This window comes from Diabrotica virgifera, chromosome 1 (assembly GCF_917563875.1).
Source record: "Diabrotica virgifera virgifera chromosome 1, PGI_DIABVI_V3a".
Taxonomy (NCBI): Eukaryota; Metazoa; Arthropoda; class Insecta; order Coleoptera; family Chrysomelidae; genus Diabrotica; species Diabrotica virgifera.
The window spans coordinates 288,019,740-288,035,285 of NC_065443.1; the positions used below are offsets into that span (position 1 = coordinate 288,019,740).

A 15,546-nucleotide genomic window follows, 5' to 3' on the forward strand; every position below is an offset into this window, starting at 1 on the left:
CATGTAGCAGACGTCTTCATTATGCAATATCTGTTGTTAATGGATGCAAGTGGAAATTTAAAGCATTCTGCAACTTTATAGAGAAGTTTTGCCAATTCCAAATTGTTGGTGTTAATTGTTTTATTGAGCACTTACGGTGATTATATTAACTGAAAGTTCTATTCTGTTTTATTTGTTTGTGCCTCTATCGCGAACACGCGTTATAAATTAATACACTACTGTAAGAAATTAACGCACCACCTTAAGAGGAAACAGTAGCGATCAACAGGTAGCGAAAACGCGTTCCAAGATTGCGGCTGTAATTTTGAATATTTTTTCGAGATATTTGGCACACGTATTCGCAATATAATAAAGAACGGCGGTACAAAGTCGGCCCAATTTGAAAAATATATTTATATGTGAAAATTACTCCGTAATTAAATACAATATTAAAAAACGAGCCTGTACCGCCATTAAGAAAAACAAAAAAATACACTTTCTTCAAGTAAACTTTTTTTTCTACGACCGTTTAATAACATACTCATTATTCGATATTTTTTCATAGATAATAGCACCCATTACTTTACCTGTGAGTAATATTTCATTACTCACGGGCTGAAGTTACTCCCGGGTCATTACTCACGGGCTGAAGTTAGATTCAAGTATCGCATGCCACTTTTAATATTAATCGTATATAAACTGCAAATGAAATTACTTAAACTTGTTTATTTAATAAAATAATTGTTGTAATTTATATCAATATTTATTATCTTCTAGTCCAGGAACTGAAGCTTTTCACCTACCAATTTTTACAGAATGGATCAATTTGCTTGAAAATTTGAGAACCAGTAGTGGATAGTCCAAGGATTAAAATCTATATGATGCCGAAAGGCGCTTTTACCATGGAGGTGGTTGCCACCCCATCCCGGGGGTGGAAATTTTTTATTATATTTTGGCCACAAAAGTTGATAAAAACATTAATTCTAAGCAAAAAATGTTCTATACGTTTTTTTAATAAAATGAATAGTTTTCGATTTATTCGCTATTGAAAGTGTTAGTTTTATATCGAAAAAATAAGTGTTTTTCAATAATATACTAATTTACGATTCACTCAATTTTTGCCGTAGAAAAAGTTTCCTCAAACCAATTTATTGAGAATTAAATAACCTACAATTTCATATTTAAACATTTTTTCGTATCTCTGATGGTAATCTTTCTATTCTGAAGAAATCGACATTTTTACCAAACTACAAAAATTCGTTATTCGCTTTTAACTCCATTTTTTTAAAAACTAATCCTTCTAAGCCAGTCAAACTTCTAGAATCTATTAATAATACATAAATAAAGAAGAATGAATAAGGTCAATGACTAAAAACATAGCTAACTTACATTATTATGTTTCCAAATTGATTTCTCCTTTTTTGTTTTCAAAAAAATATATTGATTTTTTAACCGCAACTGTTCTATCTTTTATCTTAGAAAGTTTTACAAAAAAGAATTTTGTAGGCTGTTATAAGGTATATAAGCCTATTAATATTAATTCTTTTTAAAATACTCAGTCGCAAAAACAGGTGACTTTGAAAGGGTTGGTAAAGGTGGTTTTTGCATGTTATTACAAGTTTTAATTATCAATAGCTCACTCAATTTTTGTTGTAGTAAAAATTTTTGCAAACCAATTTTTTGAGAATTAAATTAGCTACAATTTCATATTTAAACATTTTTTCGTATCTCTGATGCTAATCTTTGTATTCTGAATAAAATGCCATTTTTTTCCAAACTACAAAAATTCGTTATTCGCTTCTAATGCCATTTTTTTAAAAACTAATCATTCTAAGCCAGTCAAACTTCTAGAACCTATTAATAATATAAAAATAAAGAAGACCAAATAAGGTTAATGACTAATTTTAATTAAGGGTGGTGATTAGGAGGTTGCTTCGGATCACTTTTTCGCTGAAAAAAGTAGGGACTAACATTATTTTCAATATACGTCACTTAATTTTTGAGCTAAAGACTTTATTTTTATTTCTGGAGATAGATATTTTAAAATGCTTTAAATTAGTTTGGACAAGTTATCCTCGAAAAATGCATAGTTTTCCCGTCTGTTGACTTTGAAACTACAGTATTTAGCATTTAAAAAACTAAAAGAAGCGGTTTTGTTTATTGTTTCAAAAGGTACATTTTTGTTAAGTAAAGTTGTTTTGATAAAACGAAAACTTTTGGAGTTATTAGCCGAAAACTTATTAACAACATTGATTTTTTCGATATAAAACTAACACTTTCGATAGCGAATAAATCTAAAACTATTAATTTTATCAAAAAATTGTATAGAACGTTTTTTACTTAGAATGAATGTTTTTACTAACTTTTGGGGTCAAAATATAATAAAAAATTTCGACCCCCGAGATGGTGTGACAACCACCCCCATGGTAAAAGCGCCTTTCGGCATCATATAGATTCTGATCAATGGACTATTATCCACTACTTATTCTCAAATTTTCAAGCAAATCGATCCGTTCTGTAAAAATTGCGAGGTTTTGACCTATTGTAAGCTTCATTACTTGGACTATTCGAAAAATGTTTAAAGGAATTTTAACTGTAACAATGTCAGTATATTTTTTACGTTTATATCTTGTTTACTAAAAATTTTGACGTTTATCATTAATTTATTTTAGTGACAGTGACATTAGCGCATTTTGTTTATGTTAATTGGAATTAACCAATGTTGTGTTTATTTTTTAAGTCATATTGTATGTTATAACATATTGTAATATATAGTTATATTACTATAATATACGTCCACCGATATAGCCATTTGCTATTTATTAGATTCATTGACGGTAGGTACAAATTTATGCTTATAATTTTTCTGAAACGACTAGAACTTGGATTGACTATTTCTTGTTGTATTTTTACAATACATAAGAATTTGCTAATAGTAGGCAACCAATTATTCAGCCACGTATTAGGGGTAAACAGCATTTAGGAATTTTTGTAAATTATTATAATTTAAAAATCGAGTAGTTTATTCGAGTATATTTTTTACTAATTAAAATAAAAAACGTCGTAGAAAAAGTATAGTATTCTACTCGCATGTAATGACTATTACTCACTCTGATGAATTATGACACTCGCCTTCGGCTCGTGTCGCAAAACTTCATCATCGTGAGTAATAGCCATCATTACATGCTCGTTGAATAATATACTATTTGAAATTGGGCTCTGTACCGCCATTCTTTATTATATTACGAATACGTGTGCCAAATATCTCGAAAAAATATTCAAAATTACAGCCGCAATCTTGGAACGCGTTTTTGCTACCTGTTGATCGCTACTGTATCACCTTAAAAATGGGTCATTTTTGATGTCTTGAATTTCCTAAACCTCTTGTCCGATTGAGTAACTTTTTTAATATGTTTAGCCTTATTCTTTAACAATATCGCTGTAATCATATTGTTGCTAGACAGGTAAATTGTCATTGTATACCGGGTGTACTAATTAAACTGTGTTTTTTCTCAAAGTTCACCACACCCTGTGGAATATTCTAGCATATTTATAAAATACTGAAATTAAAACCCAACCCTCAGGCTTTCTTAAGGGGCTATCCCAGTGTAAAAGTCAAAATTCATATACTTTTTTGAGAATTTCTAAAATAAAAAGTACTATATGTACCAATTATTTTGAAAATTTGCCCGAACATTTATTATAAAAGGAAGTAAATGTAAAACAATTTTCATAAAAAATGTTGAAAATTAAGCGATTTATGCACCATCTACTGGCACCGCGAATATAAAAACATAGCTCCACTGCTGCAGTAATTGGGGCTAATAGAGATCCTGAAACATAAAATTTTAAAGTTATTATTGAAATATAAGTTATTTTCTATACCACCAAGTAGATGGTCCAAGAGCTGTGAGACATTTTTGAGTAGGTATTTTAGGCAACCTGAAAATTTTTCAGGTGACTCTTCCATGATAGCCTAATACAAAAATGCCGGTCTGGCTGGAGGGTAGCGGTTATTTTCCCCAAAAATCCCCCCCAAAGTTAAAAAAAAGGGTAAAAATTGTTATTACAAAAAATATCATTGACGTGACTTTAAAGTAAATTTAAATATTCAAATATAAAGAAAATAAACAGGCCAGGCGATTTGAGGGCGATTTTAACTCTGCAAGATACTTGCATGGGCGCCCCAGGATTATTTTCAGGGGATGCATCTGAACTTCAGAAGATTTCATCTGAATCTGTACATACTATTAACGAGTATAAAATATACAACTATACATGCAAAGCTATGCACATTCCTTCCGGACAGGGAAGTACAATTATTATTTTGACAGGGTATTTTTTTAATATCAAAAATAAATATTCTAAAAAGACAGAATTTTTTTTGGTGAAATTTTCCAACTGCCATGTGATCAAACAAATTACGCGTACATATAAATGAAAAGCGCTATAGGTAAGCAGCAGTGTGAGAAAGGGCGTATACCGATAGCTGTTTGCGTTCTCTGTTGTACCTGAGCGAGTCCGTTCGCTCTAGAAAAATCACGTGACCTGGCGATCCCATGTTGTTGTGTCTCGAAACGTTAGAGTAATTATTATATATTATAGTTTTTTAAGTAACTTTTTCTTAATTAAAGGAAAATAATACGTACTATACAATAGATTTTGCAAATATGATAGAAAAAACAGATTTATTATTATAAATATATAGGTAGAAAAGTATAAAAGTATAAACTAAATTAATTCTGTGTCCGAATCTTGTACTTCTTCTTCAAATTCCTCATCTGTGCTTAAATATTCACTGTCTTCTTCTTCGTCAGACTCCCCTCGAGACTCAGATTCCTCTTCTACATGATCTGCAAATAGTTGTAATATGTATTTAGAATTAATTAAAAATTAATTAGCGATAATTTAATTGAATTACTACGTATTCTCTGTCCTTTTATACGGAGTCGAAGCCTGGACAATCACGGGCGCATCTGAAGAAAGACTTGCCATTGTTGAGATGTGCTGTTATTGAATAATGTAAAAAATATCATGAACACAACACGTAACAAACACGGAAACATTAAGAAAGATGAAAAAGGCAAAAGAAATACTCAACACTATAAAGGAAAGAAAGATGAGCCAAAATAAATATTCATTCTCTTCTTCTTCGTCAGACTCCCCTCGAGACTCAGATTCCTCTTCTACCTGATCTGTAAATAGTTGTAAATATGTATTTAGAATTAATTAAAAATTAATGTATAACTAATACTTAATACTTTTCCTTATATTATAAATTACATCATGTTTTTTATTTCTTAGTATATGACCAAAGTAGCTCATTTTTCCTTCCTTCATAGTGTTGAGTATTTTTTTGACTTTTTATCCTTATTAATGTTTCCGTGTTTGTTACGTTTTGCGTCCATGATATTTTTTACATTATTCGATAACACCACATCTCAAAAATGGCAAGTCTTTTTTCAGATGCGCCCGTGATTCTCCAGGCTTCGACTCCGTATAAAAGGACAGAGAATACGTAGCAACTCAATTAATCAATCACTAATTAATTTTTAATTAATTCTAAATACATATTACAACTATTTGCAGATCATGTAGAAGAGGAATCTGAGTCTCAAGGGGAGTCTGACGAAGAAGAAGACAGTGAATATTTAAGCTCAGATGAGGAGTTTGAAGAAGAAGTACAAGATTCGGACACAGAATCAATTTAGTTTATACTTTTATACTTTTCTACCTATATCTTTATAATAATAAATCTGTCTTTTTCTATTATATTTGCAAAATCTATTGTATAGTACGTATTATTTTCCTTTAATTAAGAAAAAGTTAAAGTAAACACCATCTATCGCCCGTCGGCAAATTCAAACAAAAATATAACTCCAGACCATCTTTGACCACCTTTAGTCCAGACAAATTAATATATGTATTTAATATATTTTTACCACCAAAAATGAGATGTTTTAATCAAATATTGCTTCAAATATAATCTGCAGAATAATTTTGAATCACGTTCCGCTAATGAACTTGCTTTTTTGTCCTTAAAAGTAGAAAAAAGTTTCAATTCTATTGCTTAATATTTCATCTAAATATAATCGTCTAACAATTTTAACTGTACTAATGCCCAAGTATACATTTTCAAGTGTTAAACTTGATTGATTTACAATGAGTAACCCGGTTGTAAAAATACCGGCGTGTGCTTAATCAAAGGGACATTGATTTACTCGAATTTCATAACAATACAAATGTTATCTGTTTGAATTTGCCGACGGGCGAAATATCTATGGACCCGACTTTACTTAAAAAACTATAATATATAATAATTACTCTGACGTTTCGAAGCACAACAACATGGGATCGCCAGGTCACGTGATTTTTCTCGAGCGAACGGACTCGCTCAGGTACAACAGAGGACGCAAACAGCTATCGGTATACGCTCTTTCTCACACTCCTGTTTACCTATAGCGCTTTTCATTTATATGCACGCGTAATTTGTTCGATCACATGGCAGTTGGAAAATTTCACCAAAAAAAACCTGTCTTTGTAGAATATTTATTTTTAATATTAAAAAATACCCTGTCAAAATAATAATTGTACTTCCCTGTCCTGAAGGAATGTACATAGCTTTGCATGTATAGTTGTATATTTTATACTCGTTAATAGTATGTACAGATTCAGATGAAATCTTCTGAAGTTCAGATGCATCCCCTGAAAATAATCCTGGGGCGCCCATGCAAGTATCTTGCAGAGTTAAAATCGCCCTCAAATCGCCTGGCCTGTTTATTTTCTTTATATTTGAATATTTAAATTTACTTTAAAGTCACGTTAATGATATTTTTTGTAATAACAATTTTTACCCTTTTTTTAACTTTGGGGGGGATTTTTGGGGAAAATAACCGCTACCCTCCAGCCAGACCGGCATTTTTGTATTAGGCTATCATGGAAGAGTCACCTGAAAAATTTTCAGGTTGCCTAAAATACCTACTCAAAAATGTCTCACAGCTCTTATACTAAGAGGTTTTTTGATCGGATAAAAAATGTCAATTTGGCGGTTTTTGAAACTGAAAATGATTTAGCTAATTTAAAAAATGTTTTTCAACACTTCGTAATTTTTCCAAATTTTATTATTTTTCAAAAATCCTAGTTGATGTTATAGGAAATAACTTATATTTCAATAATCACTTTGAAATCTCTATTAGTCCCAATAACTGCAGCAGTGTTTTTATTTTCACGGTGCCAGTAGATGGTGCATAAATCGGTTAATTTTCAATATTTTTTTATGAAAATTGTATTACGTATACTTCTTTTTATAGTAAATGCTCATGCAAATGTTCAAAATAATTGGTGCAGTACTTTCTATTTCAGAAATTCCCAAAAAGGTATACGAATTCCGTACTTTTACACTAGGATCGCCCCTTAACATTCTGATTTTTGATTCATTCGCTTATGTTGGCAATAAAAAAAGTTAAGTATGTACCTAATTTAACAACTAGCCATGTTCTTCATCAATACAGGGTGTTTCTAAATAAGTGCAACAAACTTTAAGGGGTAATTCTATATGTAAAACTAATGACAGTTTGCTTTATAAATGCGGGTTATATTATCACGGGTCATATTATCCGTATGCGCGCCATTGGAGACTATAAAATTCTTAATTGTATTTCAAAAAATGCACAATAACTACCTCTTAAAACTTACCAAATTTTATTTGCATATCTCCACCGGTTTTATTTGCATCAATTTAATACCTTCGAAGCCCCAGAAGATGGCATGTCTTAGCATTGACACTGGGCACCAACTGGTCCGGGGGTTGGTTCTGATGGTATATTCTTGTTAAGCGACTTCATAAACCTCCTTCCGAAACCAAAAGTAATCTGTTTGCATTAATTTAGTACCGACAACCCTCGAACCTCCAGACGACGTGCCTTAGCAGTGTCCTTAGGCACCAGGTGAAGTTCCGGTCGGTTCTGATGGCGTAGTCGTATTTAGAGACCCCAAAGACCCCGAGTAACAAAATCTAGCCCTTAATATGCTTATTCTGACATGTTTATACACTTTTGGGTGCATTTGTGCACTTTAAAATGAAATTAAACTTGAGTCCACGAGTCTTTACCAGTGCGTCATTAATACCTGACGAGATAAAACACATACTTTTTATCTAGCATCATTCTCTTCCACGGATGAAACTAATGACAAACCAGCTACCGCCTGTTATTAAGTAAAAACTCATGTTATTTTTAAGAACGATTTAGCCTCAGTACATTGAAAAGAGATAGGTTCAAAAACAGACGATTGGGGATGTTTTCACATTTTAAGTACAATTTCTGACGTTTTGGTTTGTTTACTTTTGTGGCTGTCAATTTGTTAAATTTTTTGCTGTTATTTTGTCGAATTTTTGCATTCTGAAATTTTTTTGTAGTATACAAACAGTTGTTTTCACAACTAATTTTATATTGGAGTTTGAAATTTTATGGTAAGTTTACGTTATTTTACGATTAATTTTGACAATGTACAAAGCTAACCTCATTGACACAGTTAAGAAATGCTTGTGTTTAGTGTTCTCTAAAGTGAATAAAATAACAAAAAGAAAATATGTTATTATTTTTTTTATAAATTGTTTATTTATTTATTAATCAATGATCATGGAATAATTTGTTAAGCTACTTCAAATATAGCTGTAATTATGCACCAAAATTTTAAAGCAAAACTTAAATTTGACATTCTATTTATTTTATAACGTCAAATTTTATACTATAACCCGTGATCGGAGTAATACCCACTTTCTGTCACTTGCTGTTGCGTTTAGTAAATTTCCGATTTATTTCGTATGCTTTAAATGATGATGCACGGGTAAAGACTCGTGGACTCAACTCTATGTATTTCGACCCATTTTTCTGTAGACTTTTTTTCTATCATCATCCTGAACACAATGCAAAAAGTTGTAAGCCTCTAGGTGATGTATTTAAAAAATGATTTATTCCGGTGTTTTGCTGAAAACAATACACCATCAGAACCGACACCCGGAGCACCTGATGTCTATGGTCACGTCGTATTCTGGAGTTTTGAGTGATTTCGGCACTAAATTGCTGCAAACAGAGTACAACGAAGACCGTCGAAACTTCAGATGACTTGCCTTGGCAATGAACCTGGGTATCAGGTGCTACTGTGGTCGGTTCTGATGGCGTATTGGTCTTTATCGAGCCCAAAAACCCTAGAGTAACAAAATCTGGCCTTTATACACTTCTTTTGACATGTTTATGCACTTTTGGATGTTTTTATGCACTTTAAAATGCAACTATGCATTTCCACCCATTTTTCGATAGTAGACCTTTTTCCTGACATCATCCTGAACACAATTCAAAAAGTTGTAAGTCTCTAGGACCTAGGCGCTGTATTTAAAAATAGATTTATCTTGTGTTAAATGTCGCGGTCTATAACAATTATTTATCTAATTGTACATGTTTATGGAAAAATATTCTTCCACTTTGTAACTTTTTTTATTCATAAATTTGGAGTAGATAACCCTCCCTTAATACGAGATAGAGTGGAATACTATGTTATGTTCTGTAACACGGCTGGAGTGAAAATTCGATAAGAGTGGAATACTCCGAACGCGACCGTGAGGAAACTCGAGATCTAATTTTTCTTCCAACCAAGCAGCAGACTGTATTTGCCACGAGACTAGAAAGTATGAATCATAGACAATTAAATCTGAACACAAAAAGCTATTTATTGAAACAAGTCGAATTCATAAATATGTATATTTATAGTGTCCGAACAATTAAAAACTGGCGCATAAGAAAAATTTTCTGAAATATTATTGAAAACAAGTTGAATTTTAGAGACAAACTTCAGCGAGTTGTAGTGAGATAGCAAGAATTGAGGAAAAGTTTACTATCGAATTAGATCCAATTTAGTATTTTTCGAACGTCAGAAAAATCATAGCATATCATTTGTCTTTAAAAAAAAACAACAACATGTAATGATAACAGTAAAATTTTCATATTAGTGATCCCAGAGTGTGGAACTTCTAGCATCAAAAAATTCTTTTTGTGTTCCATGCAAGTCGTGTTCCATCAGTTTTGAGAAGCTCTACTAGTGTTCTCTTTTTATTTTTTGTCTGACTAAATTATTCGTTTCTTTTCTGATTCGTGTATAGTGGTTGTATGCCTCTTGTGTTAATTTTGATCAGTATTGTAAAAAGCATTTGTCCTTTTCTTCACATTTTATCTTCACTTCGTCTCTATACCATGGCATTTTCTTTTTTGTTATGTTAGTATTCGTTACTTTCCTCTCTCAAAGTAATTATGTTGCTGCGGTAATTATGTTATCTTTGAGTTTTGCCAGATTTACGCGATATTATCGTTTTATAATATTTTATTTCATTCTCAGCAATCTTCTCTGATATTCTTTTTCTGTATAAGTATTCCGTGGATTCTGTATTTACTCCTTCGACTCTGATTTTTGTTTGTGTTGATGCTTGTTTCTCTGTTGGTGATTCTTATTTGATATGATACTATGCTATCTACTGAGTTAAGGTATCTTACGACGATTATTTTTGATGGAAGTATATCTCCACCAAACATTTAACGTACCTTTAACACCTTTAAAGTACATCTTTAAAGTAACTCCCACCACACATCCGTGGGTGGTCATGTTTGATGTCAATCGATAGATTTTTAAAAAATAATATTTTTTTTTATTTTTTTTTATATCTTATCGACTGTTTAGTTAGTAAAAAAAGATGTTTTATATCAGGTTTTGCGGTCAAAAATTAAAAGCGATTCTATTTTCTCGAAAACTCTATATTTCGCCAATGGTTACTGGCTTCTTCAGGAAATTTTAAAAAAATATTGAACACGTATTTTTCAGTTTTTTGATCTGATGTTCATTTCGCGCATTATTCGTTTTTTTTTGTGAAACTTTGTGACTCATTTCCCAGCCCATTTCCTTATAGACCAGTAAGGATCTGTGAAAAAACGTCTATTTTTGGATGTGAGAGGTGGCATTCGGATTTTGGCAGATAAAGTTAGGCGACACCTTCAGTAATAATAATTGACTTGTGCTCCTTCTCAAATATGCCCGGAACATTAATAAAAAACTTAAAATATTTAAAAATTTCGAAAAACGTCGATTTTTTCTGCTTTCTTTGCTTATAACTTTAAAACGATTCGTTTTGGAACAAAGTCGTAGAGAGATAAAATAAAGATAATTGAATTTTGTATGATATACGACTGGCCAAAAATGTCTTAATCTATTACCTTTTCTGCAATATAGCAATAAATACAAAATAAGGGGGCAAAATACGCCTGTTGTTATTCAATGTTTATAACCACTTTGGTGGCACTTAGAACCTTAGTAATTCACTTAGGAAATTCTTTGTAATATACTTAAACCGTGTACCAAATTTCATTAAAATCGACCTAATAGATCTTGCATAATAAATTTGACATCTAAATGTTTTTAGAAAAGTTCAAATTTTTAAAAATCTTTCTGAACAAAAAGTAGACCATTTAGAAGTTGTCTATTTTTTTACTTATAAAGAGGTGCTCTACCTATCTAATACACTTTACATAATTGAAATCGGATTATTTAAGGGGGCTCAGAAATGTTTTAAACTTATAAACAATTTTTTGGCTTATAAACAAATAGCTTTGTTTAATAATAAAAAATTAATTTTTAGCAATGCAAATAATTAAAACCGGTATAATTTGACTTAAACTTTCAAATGCTCTCAGCAGAATTGCTATTTTATTTTTTAATCAAAATTTATTCGCGTTCAAAAATTGCAATTTTTCTAGTGTAACTTTTTTAGTGTAAATCATGAGAAAAACACCAGTAAAAATACTCATGAAACTATCCCGACATGGTAAGTATTTTACCATGAAGCTTTTACACAGAAGCTCTTTTAACAGTCTTAGGAAAATTCTGTGCAACTTGTCTTTAAGTATCAATATACGCATAAGAATTCTTAGATGTTACGTCTTTAGTGTCCTCCTCTACGGAGTTGAAAGCTGGAGCCTGACAGAAGATGCCATAAAACGGTTAGAGGCGTTTGAAATGTGGTGCTACCGACGTATGTTGAGGGTCTCATATACACCACACAACTAATATAACTATTCTCCAGAGGATAAGAAAAGACAAAGAAATAATTAACGCCGTAAAGAACAGAAAATTGGCTTACTTCAGCCACATTAGGCATAATGAAAAATACCGACTGCTACAGTTGATTCTACAAGGCAAGATTGAGGGTAGGAGAGGCCCTGGACGTAGACGAATATTTATCCTGGCTGGCCAATCTTAGGATGTGAACTGGTCTAACGTCAACTGATCTATTTCGAGCTGCCGTAAATAGAATTAGATGGGTCAATGTGGTCGCCAACATCTCCATAAGATAGGCACTTTTAGAAGAAGGTAAGTATTTGGTCTTACACTTAGTTTACTCTCAAAATTAACACCGAACTCTGATTTTATATGTATGTTATTTTAAAACATAAATGATGTAACATCGATATGTTATTGACTTACTAATAGTGGTATTTTCTTTCTAATAGTTTTCTTTTTAATATGGTTTTCTTTTTAATATGGGTAACCGGATCTTAATGCATTTTGCCGAGTAATTTGCAACATAATTGGTTTCATTTAAGAGAATTAGAACTGCTTCTTTGATTTTTTTTACCATCTGTTTCTTTCAGTACTATACTGATCTTTCCACTGAACTCTATGTTCATTTTTTCCCATGCGTATTTACATATTTGAGACCTATCAATACTCTATTTTTAATACAAGATTGATGTTCACTTATTCTGACGTTTAATGATTTTGATGTTTCACCTAAATAAAAATGTTCATATTCGCACGGTATTTTATAAATACAATTCTTTATTGTTTTTTGTTCATTGTTAGGTTTAGTTTTAGACAAAATAGATTTCGAGAGATAGAGAAAGGAAGGGAGAGAGAGATAGAGAAAGGAAAGGAGAGAGAGAGAGAGAGAGAGAGAGAGAGAGAGAGAGAGAGAGAGAGAGAGAGAGTGCAACCAAGGTGACTATGTCATCGAAAGGATTTCCAGACTAAAGTGGAGATGGGCAGGATGTATAGCTAGAATGACAGATGGGCGATGGACAAAGAGGTTATTTGAATAAAGTCCAAGGGAAGACAAGAGAAGCGTCGGTGAACCACCTACTATGGACTGACGATGATGAGACCGGCGTAAGATAGAAGGGGTTGGAAACAAGAGGAAAAGACCTTTGTTCGGCATTGGACTTTTGGGGCTGGTTGAAAATAGATCTCAATGTGTTTGTTGTTTTAAGTGTTGTTGAAATATTGAATTTATTTTCTACCAGTTTTAAAATAAATAAAAAAAATTGTTTTGCTAATTTGTTAGTAATGAGAAAGTTGTGTGTTTTTTTAGTTACTTGTATAGGTTTATCAATATACACTGCACGTCAGAGAAAACGGGCACCCCAAAAAATGGGTCATTTTTGATGTCTCGTATCTCCTAAACCTATTGTCCGATTTAAGTAATTTTTTAAATATTTTATAGCCTTATTCTTTAGCAATGTCGCTGTGATAATATTGTTGCTTAACAGGTAAATTTTGATTGTATATCTGGTGTACGAATCAAACTGTGTTTTCTTCTCCAAGTTCGCAACACCCTGTGGAATAGTCTAGCATTTATAAAATACTGAAATTAAAATCTAACTATAGCCTCAATTTTTCTTAACATTCTGTTTTTTTACTCATTTACTTATTTTGGATAATATTAAAGTTAGGTACTTTAACAACTAGCCATGTTCTTCTTCAGTACATGGCGTTTCTAAATAAGTACGACAAACTTTAAGGGGTAATTCTGCATTAAATAATAATGACAGTTTGCTTTATAATCGTATGTCCGTAAATGCTTCGTTTCCGAGATACGGGATGTTGAATTTTTTCTTACAAACTGTCGATTTATTTATTGCTTTAAACCAGTTAAGGTATGCAAATTAAATTTGGTGTGTTTTAAGACGTAGTTAGTTCACATTTTTTGACATACAACTAAGCATTTTATATTCACCATTGGCGTGTATACGGGTAATATGATCGGTCATATTACCTGTATGCACGCCAATGGTGAATATAAAATTCTTAATTGCATGTTAAAAAATGCCCAATAACTCTCTTACCTACCAAAAAAACTACCAAATTTCATTTGCGTATCTCAACCGGTTTTAGGGCAATAAAATAAATCGTCAGTTTGTAAAAAAAAATCAATATCCCGTATCTTGGAAACGAAGCATTTGCGGACATAAGTTTACAAAACACACGGTCATTATTTGTTCATGGAGAATTACTTCTTAGTTTGCGGTACTTATTTAGAAACACCCTGTACTGATGAAGAACATGGCTAGTTGTTAAAGTAGCTAACTTTTGTATTATCCAACATAGGCGAATAAATAAAAAAACAGAATATTAAGAAAAAATAAGGCTATAGTTGGGTTTTAATTTCAGTATTTTATAAATGCTAGAATATTCCAGAGGGTGTTGCGAACTTTGAAAAAAAAACACAGTTTGATACGTACACCCGTTACCAGGGCCGTCTTAAGCACACACAAAAACATGGTTTCAGTATTCAAACAAGATCAATTTTATAACACATATCAAAGTCAATTTTTCTAGCTTTTAATTTGGCTAAAGTTTTTATTACTTCGGTGGTATCTATTTTTACTTGCTTTTCTATATTTAAATATTAAAGCTGGGTTTGTTGATCTGTCTTGGGCCATTGTTGAGTGCAGATAAGTTTTGATCAATTTAAGTTTAGAGAAAGACCTTTTATCTTCAGCTACTGTTACTGGAAGTGTTAAATATATCCTTGGACACCTAGAAAATTTGGGAAAGCACAGAGTAAGTTATTAGAATATACAAATAACTAATAATATCGAGTAGGGTTATGTCTTTATTTATAAAAAATATTGGTAAGAAATTCTAATTTTATTCTCATTTCATTACGTTGTTTTTAAGTTTTTTTCTGAGTTTCTCCAACTCAATCCATTTTCCAGAAAAGAAAAATTATAATTATGTTTGCTCAACATTTCAAATCTTTCACCTAATTTTGCAATTACAATGTCCAATAAATAATAATAAGTTAATTTTAAAATTTTGTTCTGAGTCTAAAAGAGTCTCGTCTGCAGTCCCGTAATTGAGATTGAGATGTATTTTTCGCGAACATGGACGAACAGTTTCAGAAAATTTAGTTTCGTAATCTAGTTCTTTAGCAATTGATACTGAGTCAATTAATATCTGCTCAAACGCAGTGTCAGTGTGGTTATTAACTGGGCTAGATTTACATAATTTACATAAAAAAGGAAAAAATGCGGAGGGGAGGGCGGCAAATTGTGGATAGCCCAGAGACAGCAAATCTTCAAAACCTCCTCTGGTTATTGGCTAAATCTTTATTGACTTGATCAAGCATCTTGACAGCTTCGGAAATAATTTATTTATTTAGCGTATGGCTTAAGTATATCACAGAATATATTTAGATTTATGCATTATACAATGCATCACAAACAGATGTCCAATTTTTTTTATATA

The 15,546-nt window shown here is 31.7% G+C and overlaps 1 protein-coding gene across 1 annotated transcript in view; it reads right to left on the reverse strand.

Annotated features, from left to right (window-relative positions):
• Positions 1-10,632, reverse strand: part of LOC114336657 (uncharacterized) — a 38,823-nt gene extending 28,191 nt beyond the window's left edge. The window contains exon 1 of the mRNA XM_050663715.1: positions 10,572-10,632. Within this exon, the coding sequence (XP_050519672.1) occupies positions 10,572-10,632 (61 nt within the window). The remainder of the gene's footprint in view (positions 1-10,571) is intronic.
• Between the last annotated feature and the right edge of the window lie 4,914 nt (positions 10,633-15,546).